Source organism: Mya arenaria, chromosome 7 (assembly GCF_026914265.1).
Source record: "Mya arenaria isolate MELC-2E11 chromosome 7, ASM2691426v1".
NCBI classification, from domain to species: Eukaryota; Metazoa; Mollusca; class Bivalvia; order Myida; family Myidae; genus Mya; species Mya arenaria.
The window spans coordinates 37,269,294-37,288,639 of NC_069128.1; the positions used below are offsets into that span (position 1 = coordinate 37,269,294).

At 34.5% G+C, this 19,346-nt stretch overlaps 1 protein-coding gene across 5 annotated transcripts in view; it reads left to right on the top strand.

Annotated features, from left to right (window-relative positions):
- LOC128240723 (serine-rich adhesin for platelets-like) overlaps window positions 1-19,346 on the top strand; it is a 40,991-nt gene that overhangs the window by 13,843 nt on the left and 7,802 nt on the right. For 2 of the 5 annotated variants that reach the window (XM_052957514.1, XM_052957516.1), the window contains 14 exons: window positions 947-1,088; window positions 1,738-1,755; window positions 5,431-5,511; window positions 6,592-6,706; window positions 7,166-7,323; window positions 7,645-7,827; window positions 8,377-8,595; window positions 9,106-9,229; window positions 9,879-9,965; window positions 10,190-10,407; window positions 10,928-11,013; window positions 13,119-13,292; window positions 15,463-15,635; window positions 18,341-18,511. In XM_052957514.1, the coding sequence (XP_052813474.1) occupies window positions 947-1,088; window positions 1,738-1,755; window positions 5,431-5,511; window positions 6,592-6,706; window positions 7,166-7,323; window positions 7,645-7,827; window positions 8,377-8,595; window positions 9,106-9,229; window positions 9,879-9,965; window positions 10,190-10,407; window positions 10,928-11,013; window positions 13,119-13,292; window positions 15,463-15,635; window positions 18,341-18,511 (1,949 nt within the window). The remainder of the gene's footprint in view (window positions 1-946; window positions 1,089-1,737; window positions 1,756-5,430; window positions 5,512-6,591; window positions 6,707-7,165; window positions 7,324-7,644; window positions 7,828-8,376; window positions 8,596-9,105; window positions 9,230-9,878; window positions 9,966-10,189; window positions 10,408-10,927; window positions 11,014-13,118; window positions 13,293-15,462; window positions 15,636-18,340; window positions 18,512-19,346) is intronic. The other 3 variants (XM_052957518.1, XM_052957519.1, XM_052957517.1) reach the window with 3 other exon arrangements.

The window sequence follows — 19,346 nt, forward strand, 5'->3', positions numbered from 1 at the left end:
TTTGTTTTATATTTAAGTTAAATATTTTTATATTTTGGATTTTATAAAGATAAAATATTTTATAATATTTCAGTTTCCAAACATTTTAGATTTTTTCCCCCACCATTTTTATTGGTCAAGAAGTAGTCATGTGACAAAAAATTAGATAGACATGATATTGTTTTGAAAAGCGGGTGGGTTACAGGAAGTGGTTGATACCAGGATATGATGTCATTTCTGATGCACTCTATTATGAAGTAAAGGATGGTGGAACTCATGGCAGTAGTTTCATGTTATGATATTGTTGTAGAGTGGAGTAATGTTGATAATAGATTATGCCATTGTGAGAGAGTGAGAATGAAAGAGAGATCTTGTGGTTTTAAACTTAAGACCGTCAACAAAATTTAAAGTTATGACACATAATATCCAACTCCTGAAATAGGTGCACAATGATCACTATATAAGACACTAATATTCATTTTATGCTAACATTTATCACATCAAAATGACACGAATAAAATAGCGCTAATTAAATCATAGTAGTAAACACACAATAAACATCAAAATATGTTTAACACCTTAGAAAATGCGAATTTGAATATGAAATATGTACAGGGCATGTATAAACCTTTCTTAGTAATATATTTGCATATTTGCAAATAAACTGCTACAATGGCCTTTACTGGTCAGAGAAAAAGTTGGAACTTTAATGGAGCCTTTTGACTGGAATATTTTAAATGTTTATATATAAATGCTGTTTTGAAATTCATCTATTTCAATATTTTTATGTTTATACAAGTTTGTGATTGGCCAATTTTAATTATTCTTTAATTGAGACTTGTGATTGATCAATTCAAATCAAATCATTATGTTATGTTAAATCAGGTTTGTGATTGGTCAGTTTAATTTCGCATATATAAATGCAGGTTTGTGATTGGTCAATTCAATTTCTCATATATTAATGCAGATTTGTGATTGGTCGAGAGAAGGACCCAAGCAAAAGTGAGGTGGCACGCTTGATTCAACAGTCCCTGGAGCTGGATCGACGAAGGGATCAGCTTCGTAAACATGAACAAGAAAAATTACAACAACTGCATGACCAGTTTAAGGTATGTTTAGTGTTTGCCTGGATATCGTGCATTTAAATTTTGCCAGAATACTTGATTTATGATGAAATGCTGATAAGCCCTTTGGCACTCAATAGATATCACGAGTCATAGTATTCATGCATATTATGAAGCAGGTGCATACAATTTTAAGGAAAAATAAGTGCATTTTAAAAATATCCATTGTTAATTCAAAAAAACAATGATGTTCATGAAATATACATTGAAAAAGGTGTCTTTATTATGACAACTTGAAGGGATACAATTCAGGAACCGACAGTCCAGAAACTTTTTTGATCTTTCTAGACCTAAGGACACAATTTATAGCTTCTAATAAGATACCGATTTAAAAGTTTTAATAATGCACATTCTGTGCACAGCATATTTGTTAAGATAATTAAAGAATATCTTTTAAAACACATTTTTCTTCTTGAATTTGCATGCAACAGCTCCATTATTTTTATAAATACATTGGTTCGATTATCCATCATATGTATGTTCCTTACCTTTGATTTTAATTTAGTTGTGAGTAGTAGAGAGCATTGTTTATACGCTTGAGTTGTCCCAGTATATTAAAAAAAATTTTTTTTAGCTTACGCAAATGTTTAGTATAAGTTGTTTTTTTATGTGATTGTATTGTTTTACCAATCAGACTGGGTATAATGACTTTGTAAGTACCAGCAACCCAATTTTAAACTCCTAAATGTTGCATGGCAGTTGCAGGCATGCAAATGCTTATTCTGGATGACACTATTTTTCTATTACAATTATTCAATAATTTGCTTGATTATTTCAAGCTGCATTTTCACAGATTGACCATTTTAACAACTTTTTTTATTTTTTGTTTTGGAAAGAGCAAATTTTCGCATAAATATTTGCAAACTGAATGATTTAAGATTGCTGACAAAAATCAGATCACAGATTTTCAGATATCCGTTCGAAATTAATGTTTTATGGCTTAAACCGTTACAAACGGGCTTAAACCGGTTTAAGAAAAATGCATAAATGATTTTTATATAGAAATCTGCGATCTGATTTTTTGTCAGCAGTCTTAATAAATAACTGGTTTCCATGGATTTTCCCAAAAATAGGTTCGTTCCAAGACAAAAAATAAAAAAAAGTTGTCAAAACTCTCAATGTGTGAGAGTGCAGCTTTAAGTATCGTGATAGCCTTGGTGTTGTCAGGCCTTGGCTTAGGCTTAAAATAATGGTTTAACATATTCACATGAAACAAAGTATCATCTGCAACCACGGTACATTCTTCTGTACAATTTATACATACTGTGGGACAATTGACTGACAAAATCTCGTTTTAATGAATATGCATGAGGTAAGAGAGACAACTCTTTTTCCAATGAATTCGCATGTTACACTCAAATATTGTTCTATAACTTTACAGTGTCAGTAGCCTCCTTGGCTGTGTGGTCTTGACTACTGCCAAATATTATTGTACTGAGAAGGTTCAACTCCGGCAATCGTCAGAATATTTTTCAACCGTAAAGCATCTGGCACTTTGCGGAACCAATGAAACTGCCTCATTAATTATTCATGATTAGGAGATTTTCCAAGCTAAATTGCCCACAGTACACAAGGAAGCATAGAGTAGTGTGTATCGGGGGGTATTCGACTAAGTAAACATAAACTGCACATGTATGGCTGGGCTCATAACATGAAATATAGTTTACATAATATGCACATGCATAGCTAGGCACATGTATGCCTATATCACGCCTCCAACATAAATGACGCAACGCCATTGGTCCTGGACTGGTAACGCGGTGACCCCAAATTGGGTCACCAAATTTATATCGTACCATTTTCTGATTCGATGAATATTCCGATGACTAAATGAAACATTTAAACATGTAATCAGGTTGCCTCTCTCGTCCCATATGGTTTCCTTTGCCCCGTATATTCCTTATCGGGGGTCACCCACTAACCACGTAACTTATAATAATAATATATATATAAGGCCCATACCATGAAACTTAGTATACATTATATTCATATGAATAGCAAGGTCCATAACTCTGGCTTAAAAAATGTTAAGTTATCTCTCTTTTTAACTGGGGTAACACGACAGAGGATCATTGTATTTTGCTCTTCAACTCTTTAGTTGAAAATATGTATTCAGCATACATGCTATATTTTCTGGAGACCATTCAGGGGGATTTGTACAAAAGTCTGAAAATTCAGGGGGATTTTGGTAGCATTCAGGGGGATTTTTTAGCAGATCTAATTCAGCAAAATTTCAAAGTATTTTAAGACGCAAGTACGAAAAAAAACAAATTGCCATAATTTTGAAAGGCTCCTGAGGGGATTATGTCCAGAATTTAAGGGGATTTTGGTCACATACCAGGGGATTTTCATCATCGCCATGTAGCATTACGGGCAGGACACACATGCTAATTCACCTTGTTTACCCCTTTTTCCAGCATTTCATCTATATTTTTATGAGACACAACCATATTGCATAATAAAATCACTCACTTGTAAAATAGAATACTTCACAGAAAAATATGTTTCAGAGACAATTTAATGGGCTTACGTTCCTCTAAAATTGGATACAAAATCTGCTGCCTATGATCATAAATGATGACTTTCAGACTAATAGAGAGAATGGAATGAATTATCAATATTTTTCATTTCAATTCCCAAATAGTCAGATTTGTTTGCTTCTGATAAAAAGCAAATGCATAATTTATTGTTTAAGTTCATAAACATATCTTCTTTTGGCATTGATCAAAAAATAAAAACATCACCACCATAATAAATAAATAAAAGTCATTTCATCCGAATTGTCTACTTTCAGTTTCTCTTCTGGAAGTTCTGTTATTTTCCGATATTTGCGATGAAGGTCAATGTCATGTATGTAAACATATGTCAATGTCATGTATGTAAACATGTTAGTGAGGCATAACAAAGAACAGCATTGTCTATTAGTTATTTTAATCCTTTTCTTTAATGAATAATTTACTGTCACATTTTAATTATCAATCCTTTTGATGACAATGACACATGTTATGAAGAACGCTTTAATTTGTTACATCCTCTCTGATTGGATAAAAATTATAGTTTTAACCAATGAAAATCGTCCTTTTATCTGACCAGTCTAATTGACATTTCTTACGCAAATTCTGTCAGTTTCAATCAAAACAATACATGAAATGTGCCCTGCTGATTTATTAGTGTCACCCAATAGGTGTTGTTAAAACACACCATCAGTTGATAATCCAATTAAGCTTCAAGACAGGAAGGGCATTATAACTGTAAACAGGCATATATAATTAAACCCTGTGATAAATTTGCGTAATTTTAAACACTTTAATTCCGGGGGATTTTCATCCCCCTCCGGGAGACCTGGGGATGGGTCGAAATTCCGGGGGATTTTATCCCCCTCCGGGGGATATGGCATGTATGATTCAGCTTTGACCATGGAGAAATTTATTGCGGGTTCAATGTTTCATTAAAAGAAACAAAAAAAAAATCTGTTTCTGCAAAAAATTCTGTTTCCTCTGCTTTAAAACAATATCCTAAAATCTTGAATGACCATATAAAAGAATATCTCTTAGTGTTCAAAATTATATTTTGTCCACTGAGACAGTATTTTTCCAGATTGATGTGCATTTAATTTATTCACTTAGCTAGCCATTAGACAAATCATTATTTTGAGCTGGTTAATGTTTGCTAATATGCATTCATCAAATTCAAAACCATGATAATGATCATGTTTCTATTTATAAATGCATATTGGCAAACATAAACTAACCTAGACTGAATTTGTTATCGTAAAAAAACAACATAATTTCCAATTTATTTCTGCTTTCACCACAACCTTTTTTTACTTCTTTTTGGTGTCATTTAGAGTAGAGGTTTTTGATTTATTAATTTATCTGCTGTGCAGTTTTGTCATTAATAGCTTTCTGTAAGATAGAATTTTAAGTGACTTAACTGTGTTTGTGTACATAAAAAACGTGACAAGAAATTTATATTTTTGTGAAAATAAAGTGGAAATGGATTGAAAAAAACACTCTCTGATTAGTCTGTTTTGTTATAGCTTACCAAATGTTATGACAGATTAAAAGTATGCAGTTGTTTGCCGGCGAATATGATTAAAATTATTACCTGCACACTAAGAGGCCGTATTAATGGACTTGAAGTAAATTGTTTCAGTTATTTTACCCTGAGCACTAAATATTAAGAGTTTTTATCCAATTTTTCTCACTTATATTCCCTGCGTTATTTCTATCCAAGCATATTATTTGCTGTAAAACTCAGCAGCTGAAGTCTCCTTTGCGCTTGCTAGCGACTTGATGTGTTACACGCTATGAGTGTTTGTTTTCAGCCGCGGGACGAAGTTCTGGAACACGAGCACGTGCAGCGACTCCATTCAGAGAGCGTGTCGAGCCGCGAGGATGACAATGTTGTATGTTTACTCCTGTTCTCTCTTATGCTAGAATATTGTTTGAATTTTATGCCCCACCTCAAGCCAAGGAATATATTAGTTGCACTTTTGATCTGTATAATGTCTGTCTGTGTAAACGAATGATTTTCTTAAGAGGCTTCAAATGATTTCCAACTGAGACTTTGAAAATGATTTCCAAAAAAAGATTTCAAAATGATTTACAAAAGAGGCTTACAAAGAGATTCACAAAAAAACACTTTTCAATTAAATGAGGTTTTCAAAATGATTACCAAAAAAGGCATTCAAAATGAGGCTTTCAAAATGATTTACAAAGAGGTTTTCAAAAGGGGCTTTCAAAAGGGGCTTTCAAATGATTTCCAAAGACGCTTGCAAAAGTATTTCCAAAAGAGGCTTTCAAAATGGTTTCCAAAAGAGGCTTTCAAAATGATTTACAAAAAAGACTTTCGAAAGTATTTCCAAGAGAGGCTTTCAAAATGGTTTCCAAAAGAGGCTGTCAAATGGATTCACAAAAAAAGACTTTTAAATGGTTTCCAAAAGAGGCTTTGAATGATTTCCAAAAGAGGCTTTTAACTGATTTCAAATGACCAAACATGACAACCATGATTTCACATTGCTATTTCATTTGAAAGTTTACCTTAGTTGAAGTATAGAAAGCTATCATAAGTTTCTCTTTTTTCTCAAACTATATGAAAGTTGTATTATATACCGTGACAGCTTAACGCATGCCCATCTGTCTGTCTGTCTGACCTTGGTGAACTGTTAAACCCTAAAACCTTAAAGAAAATAGTGAATTACCCTATTTATTCAAGTGTTAATTTTTTCCAATAATTACACTTTTTCACAAAGGTTGGACTCAATATTCGCATTTCTTTTTTAAGGTTTTAATTTCCATATTTTAAAGTGCCTTTGCTTTGTTTCCTTGTTTGAAATATACAGTCGTAAATTCACAATTTAGACATTTTGTCAATTCACAATTCTAAGGGCACTGGCCCCATTCACAAAAAGTTGTAAAAAATCACTATTAACACTTACTGTACTATCAAAACCTCTCATATGATTTGTCTGTTTACCCATTTTTAGGACCTTGATGAGTCATCCGGGGAGGAAGACGAGAGGGTTGGGGAGGAGATGGAGGATGCTGAAGTTTCTGAAGAGTTCCAGGCAGGGGAAGCAACTCCATTGTCCATGCCGTCAGGTATTGAGGAAGTTTATGTTAAATTTTGTGGAGGTTTATAAGTATTTTGGAGCAGAGTGAGGAGGCTGAAGTTTCTGAAGAGCTCCCAGCAGGGGATGCAACCTCATTGTCAAATGCCATCAGGTATCGAGGGAGTTCATGTTAATTTTTGTGGAGGTTTATAAGTGTAGTGGATCAGAGTGAGAAGGCTGGAGTTTCTGAAGAGCTTAAGGCAGGGGAAGCAACTCAATTATCAAATGCCATCACTCTTGAGGGAGTATTTGAATCTTGTCCATAACTTATAAAATTATTCAAGATCATTCAAATGAAACTTGTTACACATGTTATTAGAGACAAAAATCTACAGCAAGGCCTTAAACTTTGGCTGCATTTATAGTTGAGATCCTTTCTTGACTGAAAATTAACAACTGTAAAATCATTGGCATTCGCTACAACAATTTGTAACCGTAAATGTTCTAGGTGTGGACAGTGATAGCAGTGTCAGTTCCCCCGAGGAGGGTGTCTCTGCTAGCCTGGCCATTGAAGGGGTTTCAGAAGGGGTCACAGACTTGGCCACTCCCAGTCCAGAAATATGCCCTGATATGGAGCCACAGGCACTATTTATTAAGCTGAAAGAGGTAAGTTAGGAGCTCAAAGAAGCCCCATGCACTGCACATGTCTTGCCCACTCAGGCAGCAGGTGGCATAAGGACCAATGATTTCTGACACTAAGGATTTTGACACACCCATTGAGAATAGCACCCACAAAATTAAACATGGCCATGTTTTACCCTCCTACCCCTTCTCCCCCCAAAAAATAAAATATGTATATAGCTAAAATATCCACATCTGGTGAGAATTTGACAAGCCTTTTGATTAAGACAGCAAAAAATGCACTTTATGTACTTAATGAATAAAATTACGTACAATTGTTCTTATACGTATATGTCCAATTTGCAGGCACAGGCACGGATTGCTGAACTAGAAGCAGAACTAGCGCGACTGAAGGGTCGTCTGATTGTGCTGGAGGGTGCTGATGCTGGGAAAAAGGCAGGTGACCGTAAAAACGAGGAAATGGCCACCCGATTGCGTGACGTCGAAAAATCTCTTCACACTGCTCGCAAGGAGATTAACCACTACCAGGTATACTAAGACAAGGATATTGATTAGAATTATTGAAAATAGTAGCTAAATACTTCATTTATCATGTGGTATACACAAACTGGCTTTGCTACCCTAGGACCTAGTGATATATCACCCTAGTTTATTACACAGTGATCTCCCCTGGCATACAGAATAGATGTCTGCCACCATGAGTGAGCATAGCTGGATTTCACCTGTATAAAATTTATATAAAATAGTAATAACAAAAAATGTCTCTCTTTGGATAGTTATTTTCAAATTCCAATTATGAAAGGTGAGTAGAGGTTTAAATCCCCAAATTTGTTTTAAAGATCATTGACATAGTATCTATGGTCACGTGACTTGTATGGTGGAAGTGCTTACTGTACTGTAAGGGAAGTAACTGTGTTGATTTTGAGATCGCCCAAGAGAACTAAAGGCAAGGAGAATTATCTGCCCTTCTGAAGAATCTTTATCATGATACATAATTATTTCACAATGAAATGTCATTAAATCAAACTACCTGAAAATGAATAACTTCATTTAAAATTTACTGTATTTCTACCCCAGGACTTGATGGAGGGATCCCAAGGCCAGTATATCGCGCTTGAGAAGAAAATGCAAGGGGAATTATCTGCCCTTGAAAAGAAATACCACAAGGCGAAGAAACTTATAAAGGAATACCAGCAACGCGAGAAGGACTTCCTGGCCGAGCGAGAATCACTACTTCAACAACAGACAGAGAGAAACCAGCAATATGACGCATTGGTCAAGTCTCTGAAAGATAGGGTAGGCATATACCACCTCTATGTTAAAGCTGCTCTCTCACAGATTGACAAGTTTGACAACTTTTTATGCTTTGTCTTTAAAACAGTCAATTTTTACATTAATGTTCGTAAACCAGTGATATAAGACTGCTGTCAACAGTTCAGATCACAGTTTTTTCTCATATTAACATGCAAAAATTGATGTTTTATGGCTTAAAGCACGACTAATGCTTTAAGAAAAAGTAGTTTTTCAATCAGTTATCTAATATGACTTAAATGAAGGCGTTGATATCAAAATCATGTAACTCTGATACAAAAAAAATATTAGAAATGTCAAAACTGTCAATCTGTGAGAGTGCAGCTTTGACAAGTTGTTTACTTTAACAAAGTTTCTACTTCAGCTGTTTCAACCCTCAAGAAGAGTGTGTCACAGAATATACGGTTACTGCAAGTTACCAATACTCGATGAACCACCTTTAAACTGTGATAGTTGTCATGGTATTTTCTGAGATTGTTTTTATGCATATTTTAGATATTTGAGTTGGAAGGAGAAGTGCGAGAAGCTCACAGGGAGGCTGGATTACCCATCCCTCCTCAAAAGCAGAGGCACGAGTCACCAGTGCAGCCTTCGACATCTGCAACCCCACCCACACGAGGTAGGATATTATGTGTGATTGACTCGTGGTTAAGTTTTCATTTGATCTTAGGAAAACTGATTCTTGTTTTAGTTCCTCTCTAGAAGCATGAAAGTTAAGGTGTTGCTCAAGCCTTGGTGCGCTATGCAAAATGTTGGCCATGACTCTTACAAAAAATATTTGAGATGTTGTCATGAAACATGTTTGCAATTATAATGTTGCATTTGTGTAGCAAGGCCGGCAACATGGCGACATGAAACTAAGTACACAAGTCATGTTCATAATGATGACATTGCATTTGTGTAGCAAGGTGTATAACTGGCTGATATATTGGTTTATCCCCCTTGAACCATAAGAAAAATGGGCGTGTATTGGCTTCCACTTGGGGCGCTCTTGTTTGTTTGTCTATTATCAAAATCTGTACCATATATGTTTCCATTTCAGACCCGCTTGTACACATGTTTCCATTTCAGTCTCTGACGAACTCATATATTTCCATTTCAGACTTGCTTGTACACATATATGTTTCCATTTCAGACTCATGCATGGACACATATGTTTCCATTTCAGACTTGTTTGTATGTAAACATATATGTTTTCATTTTGGACTCGGGTGTATACATAAATGTGTCCATTTCAGATCAGTCTAATACAGATGTTTTCATTTCAGACTCCGGAATGCGCCCCCTACACGATCATGATGAGATTTCTTCCGAGAGTGAGTCTGTTTCTTCATCAACGGAGCCACCTAGCCCAGGTAGGTCATCAAACACTGATGCGTTTTGTCATTTATCTGCAAGAAATGTTCTATAAATGTTGGGTAACAGATGGTCTTTCAAATATAAGATCTTACACTGTTTATGATGAATGTCTTGTGAAGTAAGTGTTTGTACATTCAGTAAATGTTTTCTTACTGAAACTGTTAGCTTTCCTGATGATACTTGTACTAATGTTACATCAAAATATATCTATATTTTACAGCTGTAGAGGTTGCAGTTGTAGCAGAAACTGGCCCAGTGTTCAAATCAGCACCCCCTAAAGTGGCCCCTATTGCTGCTGATGATGAAACAGTCACTCCAAAACAAGCCCCTGTTTTTGAGTCCGTCCCTCAGACCAGGCTTTTAGACACATCAGTCAACAAGTCAAAAGCCCAGCTAGCAGCTAATTCGCCACGACGTCCTCCGACCAAACGACCAAAGGTATGTAATTATTAACTACTTATGGCCCATAATTTGACCCCAACAGTAGCCCTTGTTTTTTAGTCTGTACCATAGACAGGCTTTTAGACACATCAGTCAAAAAGGCAAAAGCCCAGCTAGCTGCTTGTTCCCTGCAACAACCAGCGACCAAACAGCATGAGGTACATTCTTGAAAACTTTTATGATACCTTATAAGCCCTGACATTGAGTTGTTCCCTCACACAAGGTTTCTAAACATTGGTCAGCAATGGTACAGCTACATAAGCCTGATCGCTTCATGACATCCTCTGACACACGGCCCAAGGTATATACTCGCATCATTTATGTCCACCATTATTTCACCCATCCATCAGCCAGTGTTATTGTCTGGTTTCTGATTCAAACAAAGTTTTTTTTTATATAGAATGACTGACCTTTACCCAAATGATTACAAAATATTGATAATGGGAGCATTTGAAAGGTACTATTCTGCTATACAGTACATTCTACTTTTTGTAATCTTTGGCATTATGTTTTTCAGTCTGTGGACAGTGAAGAACTGATACAAGCTGCCATAGACTCGCGGCAGGAGAGTCGGGTCGTCGATACATGGGTCGCCAATGACAGGTATGCTAGTTTTAAGATATTTCGGGAGGTTGCAGATGAATGTTTTCACATGACATTCTATCCACATCGTCAATTATTAATTCCATTTAACATTATGAGACTCCCTGGTTCATATTGAGACTGCTTTCCAAATTCTTAGGGCCTTTATAGTGTTAAATCTGTCATATTGTATTAAAATGCGTTCTGTTAAAAACAGACTAGGCCGTGGAGAATTTTTTTGCTTTGAATTAAGAAGTTGATTCTCAAGTGCTTTGAATGTAGCTTTTATTCCCGTCAGTTTTATTTAAGCTGTTCCGAAGCTATTTTACCTACACATATAAACATATACATGTATATCTTAATTTTGCAGCTATTTTCTACTCTTTGCGAATTATCTACATTGTATAATGCAAACCAAATTTATTAGATCTGGGTTCGATTCATTTTGCAATTTTCCAAGTTAAGTCTTTATGTGCGCTTACTGTTATCACAGCTTCAAGGGAATTAACTCATGCTTTGGTGTCATGTGACCTGTAAATATTTAGTGACATTTAACCTAAAAGTATTTTATTAAAGGGGTCCTCATAGTCATAGTTTAAATATAAAAATATTAATATGGTTTATTGATTTTATTTAATGATTGCTGCTTCATTTATGATATAAATTGAAAATACATAATGACATTATTTCCTTGTGGCAATTTCAATTATGGTTCAATTTAATGATTATGTTGCACAATTCTACAGGACCGCACAATATGTTTTGAACTTGAATGTGTAAGTGTTGCTAGCTTTTATAAACCGCTATTCAGATACTGTTTGTGGTTTGCTATTATATATTATGGCTATGGGGTTTGTAGGTTCATTGATATCAGGTTGGTTCGTAAAAGGTGTATAATTGCTGTTTTCGTAGATAGAATGATACAAACAATATCAATATATCACATGGTCCTGTCCACGTCATTCTTTAACAAAACTATTCATTTATAGGTTATATTAGCTATAAATTATGGCTATGGGGTTAGGAACATTTATACCAGGGTCTTCCCAACGAGGTGCATAATTGCCATTTTCAGAGAGAAAATGGAATGAACAATATAAATTGTTAACACGGTCCTTTCTATGACATTCTTGAACCTGCACTGCTATTCCTATGTAGGTTATTTTCTTTGTACGTTTAGATTAGATATGAGGTGAACAGGAATGTGTATAAATTTGACTATGCCTATGTTCGGAAAGTCTTGCATAAAGGTTGAGGTTTACTATATTACACCCCTGTCCCATCCTTCTTCATCTACCCCTGCAAAAAAAAGAAACAGATAAAAAGATATAAATCAAACATGTTAAATGTTTTTAGAAATTGCTACTATTGCACTTGAGATTTTCCTACAGAATTGTATTCTAGGTATTACATATAAAGAAGTATGTTAAACGCGCATTTAATCTGCATTAAAAGCAGCGATATTGGCCCCATATTTTTCTTACCGAGCGCATTAAGAACAACAAAGAAGTACATTTTTTTGTTACTGAAGCACATTTATTCTGCACAAAGCAATTTATCTGGGTTTTTTAAGCCCATTTTATCAGCGTTATAAGCGCATTAATGCACTGAAGCACTTTTTTTGCTGCGGTAAACGCATCTTTTTCTTCATTTTAAGTGCATTTTGGTCAAAAGCTTTGTTGTTTTTTTAGAAGGGGTACATAAAATTTAAGGCCAGATTGATTACTATTATTATAATCAGCTATGAAATATAGTTATTTGGGTATGGTTTTTATATGCAAAATAAACAGATTGGCATTTTTCATCAGTTTCCAATGCAATAATTTCTGAAAAAGCAAATTTATGACCTTTTGTGAAAACCTTCTTGAGTTAGTTGATATTATTGTTAGTCACACATTTGATACAAAATTATTCACTGCGGAAAAGTAAAAGTATTTATTTACCACATGCAAGAATTTGTTTGTTAAATGACTTACTTAAAATAAGTACTTTTCTTTATAACTGCCGTTAGTAACATTCCCATGCTTTTGCACTTGATGCGTTGTTAAAAAGAGCACTAGTATTGTGTGTGTTGCCATAGTGTGGGTTGCTTGGCTAAATTTTGTTCCGCTTTTTGCACTTTGCAGCGAAAACACGGTACGCAAGAGTGACCATCGCCGTCGTCGAGGTGATGCCAAGGAAGACGCTCCCCAGGGGACCGTCCCACCCCCTGTAGTATCCGCCCCCACCCCTCCCCCACCCCCCTCTGATCACTCAGACACGGGGGAAAATTCGGAGTCTAGTGATGTCCCTAGGGAAAGGTAATAGCTTCATCTGGAGTGGGTTGTATTGTGAGGCGTGAATGTGAAAAAAAGATCAAAGTGACAATTTAATGCTACATCATGTATTTCTCATATTTTCACAATGCAGAAGGGTCTTTTGCTTATCATATTATACTGTGTATAGGAAGTTAACAAAGGTAGGTCGCAGGCAAAATAAATACGTGAAAAATCGGGTAAAAAACCTTAATACCATAGATATTACGCAGTAAAAAAATGAGCAGACACCATTTTTGTTTCGACAAAATTTATTTAACAGTGAAAATGGCTAAGGTTATTAAATAGTAAAGCACATTAACATAAATGATAAAATGATAATAAGAACAATCCTAAAGATGCTTTTCCATTGAAGTCAGAAGCCTAATACTATAAATAGGACGCAGGCATTTTTTTCGTTGAACCGCGGGGCAAAAAAGTGCGTCCTACACACAGTATAATCAGGTACATGTAATAAATTGCGTGAAATTGGATAATACAATTAATATATGCTTTGAGTGGTACTTTTACTGGCAACTCCTACAGCAGACACACCTAGAAATGAAATGACCTTGACTTTACTGACTGAGATAGCTTGGCAAATAATAAAGCATAATAGAGCCTTTTCACTTCCAATCCTTCAAATACTTCAGCTTTATGCAGCATATGCAACCTTTTACTTGATTTGTTTTTGCGTTTTGTGTGTTTTGTTTAAGGCCAAAAAAAGGTTTATTTCTGGTTACATGCCCAAAAAGATATGTCTTGGAAAGTAGGTTTTTTTTGTGTTTTTTTAAAAGGCATGTGAATTACTGTTGAAGGGCATTTTTATATAAGTGATTTTTTCTTTATTTTCAGGAATAAAATAAGTTGGTGGCAGACAAATAGGGTCGATAGGGTAACCAGAAACAAATCTTTTTGAGTCCAAAGTATAGAACATGCTTAACATTTTATTTGCATTTCTGTTTGCACATTTCACAGTGCTTGAAAGACAAATATACCTTTCCTCACAAAAAATTTGGAGTCTCATGATAAACTGTATATCACACATCATTGAAACAAATAGTTGATAGTATGTTAATCAAGATATATTTGCATTAATCAATGGACAGAGCTTATTACCAAACAAGTAGTTCTTCAAATTATGCAAATAGTTCTGCAATTCTGATCATTTGTGGAATAACAGTGAAAACTAAATCAGGGATATTTTCCCTTAAGATAACAGTGAGTTTTCAGATGCCTGTAGTGTGTTTTAGATGTTAAAGCTGCAGTGGTTTGGATTCCCTAGGAATTATAGAGATAATTTTATCATATAGAATAGCAGCTTTTGATTGGCTCATTGTTGCTATAGTTATTTTTTTCCACCAATAAGCTGATCCAATATGTTTAGGAGATAATATTATCTTGGAAATAGCAGCTTTTGATTGGCTCATTGTTGCTATAGTTATTTCTTTTCACCAATCAGCTGATCTGATATGTTAAGTCTCTTATTCCCATTATGACACTGAGGCCTCAACATCAATATATGTTAACTTTCAAATCTATATTACTCTGGAAAGTTCCATAGATACACTTGTGATCTGCAGTATTCATCACATGATTTGAGCTGTACTTGATTGTGAACAGTAAATATTATATATCACATTTAAGCTCAACAACGGTGCTGTTAACAATGTTATTTTTTTTACTATCAGCCTCATGAAACTCTGGTGTTACTACTGATATTATTAAAAAGCCATTTTACACCAGTACTTCATTGACTGCTCCCATAAAATATTTAACAGGGTTGGGAGTGGTCAAGAGGTCACCACCTCTCGCCCAAGAGGTTGTGGGCTTGAGCCCCACCAGGGTGAGAAAGGTCTAGTAGTTGAGAGGTGTTTGTCTCTCACCCAAGAGGTTGTGAGAGCTGGTGACCCATCAGGGGTTTGGTTTCTTGCACCAAAATTGGCCTGTGGGTCTTTTCATCCAGAATCTAGGTAGGAGCGGTTTGTAATTAGTTATTTTCAAAATGAGTATGGTACTCTTAAAATCTCTCCTAGTTATGAAGAGTCCTGAAAATCATGATGAAATGGTTCCCAGCTGAGAATATGTTTCTGCCTAAAAGCAGACTTGGTTCTATGAGCTTTCATCAAAATCAAGCAAGAAAACATAAGTATAAATTTAACTTAATATTTTACAGGCTAAGTTCCGAATCCTCATCCACAATCTCGCAAACGTCATACGACCCAAGCCGGCCAAATTTTGCAGGACGCGATAGTGAGATTCCTGGCCTTGACACTATTTCCACGACAACGAGTGGAACCGCCGACACCAGTGCTTCAGACAACTCCTCCTCGGCTAAGAAATCAAAAGGTAACTGCCCTGTCCCTGTTTTTTCATCTACATGATTTGGGGAACATTTTTTTATTTCATACCATCATTTTATATGTGTACCATATACTGATGCAGTGTAAGTGAAATGGTTAAATTTAAGAAAATGATGCCAGGGATTTTATTCAACAACCACCTTAGATTTGAGCTAATTTTAAAGTAAAATCTGAGTGTTTTGATTGGATTAAAATTAATTGGCAAGCAAACATATTCTTATCACGGAGGCATGTCTAAGGATAAGGATAAGAACAATTCTGAATACTGCCTCATCCCTTCTTATAACTCGTACTTATCTAAGAAATCAAACAATAACCCCTCTGTCCCATGTAGTGACTTCTTGACTTATACAATTATATATAAAACTTAGAGAGGTACATGCCTGATTATCAAATTCTTACATGGCTGAAAGTGAAATATCTTTTTTTAAATATACGTCAACTAAATAAGGCAAACATGAAAAAAAGAAAAAGTAACTACTTTGAATTTAAAAATAATGACCTCAAGACTTAGGATTTAGGAGCTTGACTTAAAAAATATAATTAAAAAATTGAAGAGCTGAAAGCCTTAAAAGAACGGGGTAGTTTTGATGGGAATCATTAATTTTCTGGTCAAGAGATGTGAATTTGATATACAAAAAAGGGACAGTTTTTGTTACTGAATGATGCTGCTTTCAAAATCAGTGTATGTTATCCTATGTTGCTTTTAATACTGAAATAAAAGCTCTGAGTTGTCGAAATTGGGTTTATGAAGATAATGGTACTATGATGCCTAGATTTATACGCATGGTTTATCAACAAGCATTTAAATTTTTACGCATATAATTACTGTATGCACACACATTTCAGCTTTCAACGTATTTGAGTTTTGTAAGCGAAAATTGGATTTCGGAAAAATCAGTAAGATTATTAAAGTGAGGTTAACGTCAAATTCTGAAGCACTTAATAGAGAACATTTTCTCAAGAATCGAAACGATTGTAAAGCATTTTTCTCAGCTTTTCCGGACTTTGTTGTTTATTGATTTTGTCGTACAAAGATATTAATCAATATTCTTTTATACTGCTATATTCTATGAGTTTTCACTTTGGGTGCATTCAATTTTGATGCTTACGAAATTGACCAAAAGCCTCCTTTTTTTTCTTTCAGTGTATTTTTGTGATGATGTTGAACTTTTGAAACGTATTTTTGAATCTATTCCAACGTAATGAATGCAACACATTTGTACCTTTCCTGTTGTTTGAAATTGAGTTGTTGTCATAGCAATGGTGTCGTTGTTGCCTGTGATAGCATCTCTCAAAATCTTTGATCTTTGTCATATCTCAAAGAACAAAGATATTCAAATGAAACTTGGTACACATGTTGCAAGAAATGATACACTGATGTACAGCAAGGACAATAACTCTGACCTTGATCATTGTCTAGTTATGCTGCATGATTGACTGAGAAATCAGAGAGAATATAATGGGCATTGGAGTAGCAGTGTTCTTGTATAAAAATGATGCTCTATTTGAACTAGTAGTTTCATAAGCTTATTTAGCGAATGAGTTCATTTGTGGTTTTTGAAAAGCTGTTATAGTTTAGATGTGGCATGATTCTTGACCATAGAATGTTCCTATTTCATAGCATGTATGAGCTTGAATAGCAGTCGTACAATACTTGTAATTGTTATGTAAATTCAACAGTCATTGCTGAAGTTCAAAAGCTTAAAATTTTGTGAAGCAGAATAAATTTTCATCAGCACATGTTCCAGGGTTGAATATTATTGTACATGTATTTTGGAAAATTATTGTGGATGGATTTGTACATGTCGATAACTGAAGTTAGAAATAAAAGCCATCAATAGCCTCAGATGAAAAAATCTTTATTTGCATTTTGAAATTGTTTAGAATTATTCTTTTTCACTATGCATATGAACTTAAAAAGAATTTAATAGTTTTGGTTTTGTTGTCACCTTTTATGCATGATGAGCATCTCTCTTTTTTATCTATGTTTGAAAAAATTGTTTTGTAATATACAAAAAATGGGTCATGACATTTACTTCAATTGCCACAATGCTATAAAACTTTGTGAGTGAAAAAAATGCTTTTGGGAACATTGTTTTCATAGGTACACCTATCCCTAGATTGTGAATCATTCGGATAATCCCATTGCTTATATGTGTACAACTTTGCCAGCATGTTTTCAAGTATGGGAATGTTTTAGTGTCCCCAAATTTCGCATCCATAGTCCTGTTTATGGTTTTAATGGATTTGATCAGTTAAAGAAAAGTCTTTACATAATTTATGAAACACTGTCATAATATGAGAACAGACCTTTAATCAGAAATTTTTAGTGAGACAATTTCACAGTATTAGATTTACAAAATGATTTACACTATTCATATTCTTGTGCAATTGACGGAAATCTTTCAATTCAAATATGTAAAATCTAACAAAAGTCTGTTGATGAAATGTGAAAATAAATGAAAACAAGGGTTTACGGAGGAAGGGATTACTAAAATATATTGGTTTTGTGCTGATATAATATAATGTAACTGATTTTGTGCTAATACATGTTACTCAGGTTCAGTGCTTAAAAAGTTACTGATTATGTGCTAAAACATGTTACTGATTTGACTTATGGATGAGAGGTTTGGGTCATATATGTTGTACTAACCTTGTTTGCACTAACCCCCGGGTTTTTCCCCACAGGAATATTACCCCGCCTGCCTTTCAAGTTTGGGAGCGGTGGGGACAGAGACAAAGGGGGTGGGGTCACCCTCATTTCAGCCCGGGGCATTAACTCTGAGGACAGCCCTGTACCTGAGGGCGGGATCACACTTATTTCAAAACGCAAACTTGACACAGGAACTGACTTCGATGGTAAGCCTTTCTTGCACAAGTCTTTTTGTATTCTGAAGCAAAAACATATGATATAAAAAAAATTATACATTGTTTTATATTCTGGATTTCTTATGATTTCTACATGTGTATACTCAAGGTATCATTACAATTTAATTCTTCGGAGAATATAATCCATTTTAGATTGAAAGTATTTTTTTGTGATATTTGGTACTAAATTTCCATTAGAAATAATGAAGAAATAATAAACCATGATAAAGTATTTTTGCTAGGAGAAATAAATGTTGTAAGAGTGTTGTTAATAAATTTCCATATAATATTTAATTCAGCTATAAATATAAGTAAGAGTAAATTCTACGATATTAAATATTTTTAACAAGATTTCTTCAGCTAATGTTTTTTACGAAGGGTGAATTTTATTAAATGAAATGAAATATTTTTAACAAGATTTGTTCATCTAATTTTGTTTAACTGTGAGTGAATTCTAATAAGTGAAATATTAGAGTGAATTCTTAAAAGTGATATATTAGAGTGAATTCTAATAAGTGAAACATTAGAGTGAATTCTGATAAGTGAAACATTAGAGTGAATTCTAAAAAGTGAAATATTAATAAATGAAATATTTGTTAACAATATTTCTTCACGTTTTAATAAGCTTATAAGTAATAAAAACATTAATGGGAGTTGTGAGATACTTGGCTCGTTTTGCATGTTTTTGACATGTAATTTTGTCTCTTCGAATAAACTGCTTAAGCATGTGCATGCACTGTGTATAGAAGGAAATAATTTCATTAATTATTAATCAAGCATGATTTAATCCAACTAATCTTATAAACTGTTGCATGCATTCTGTCTG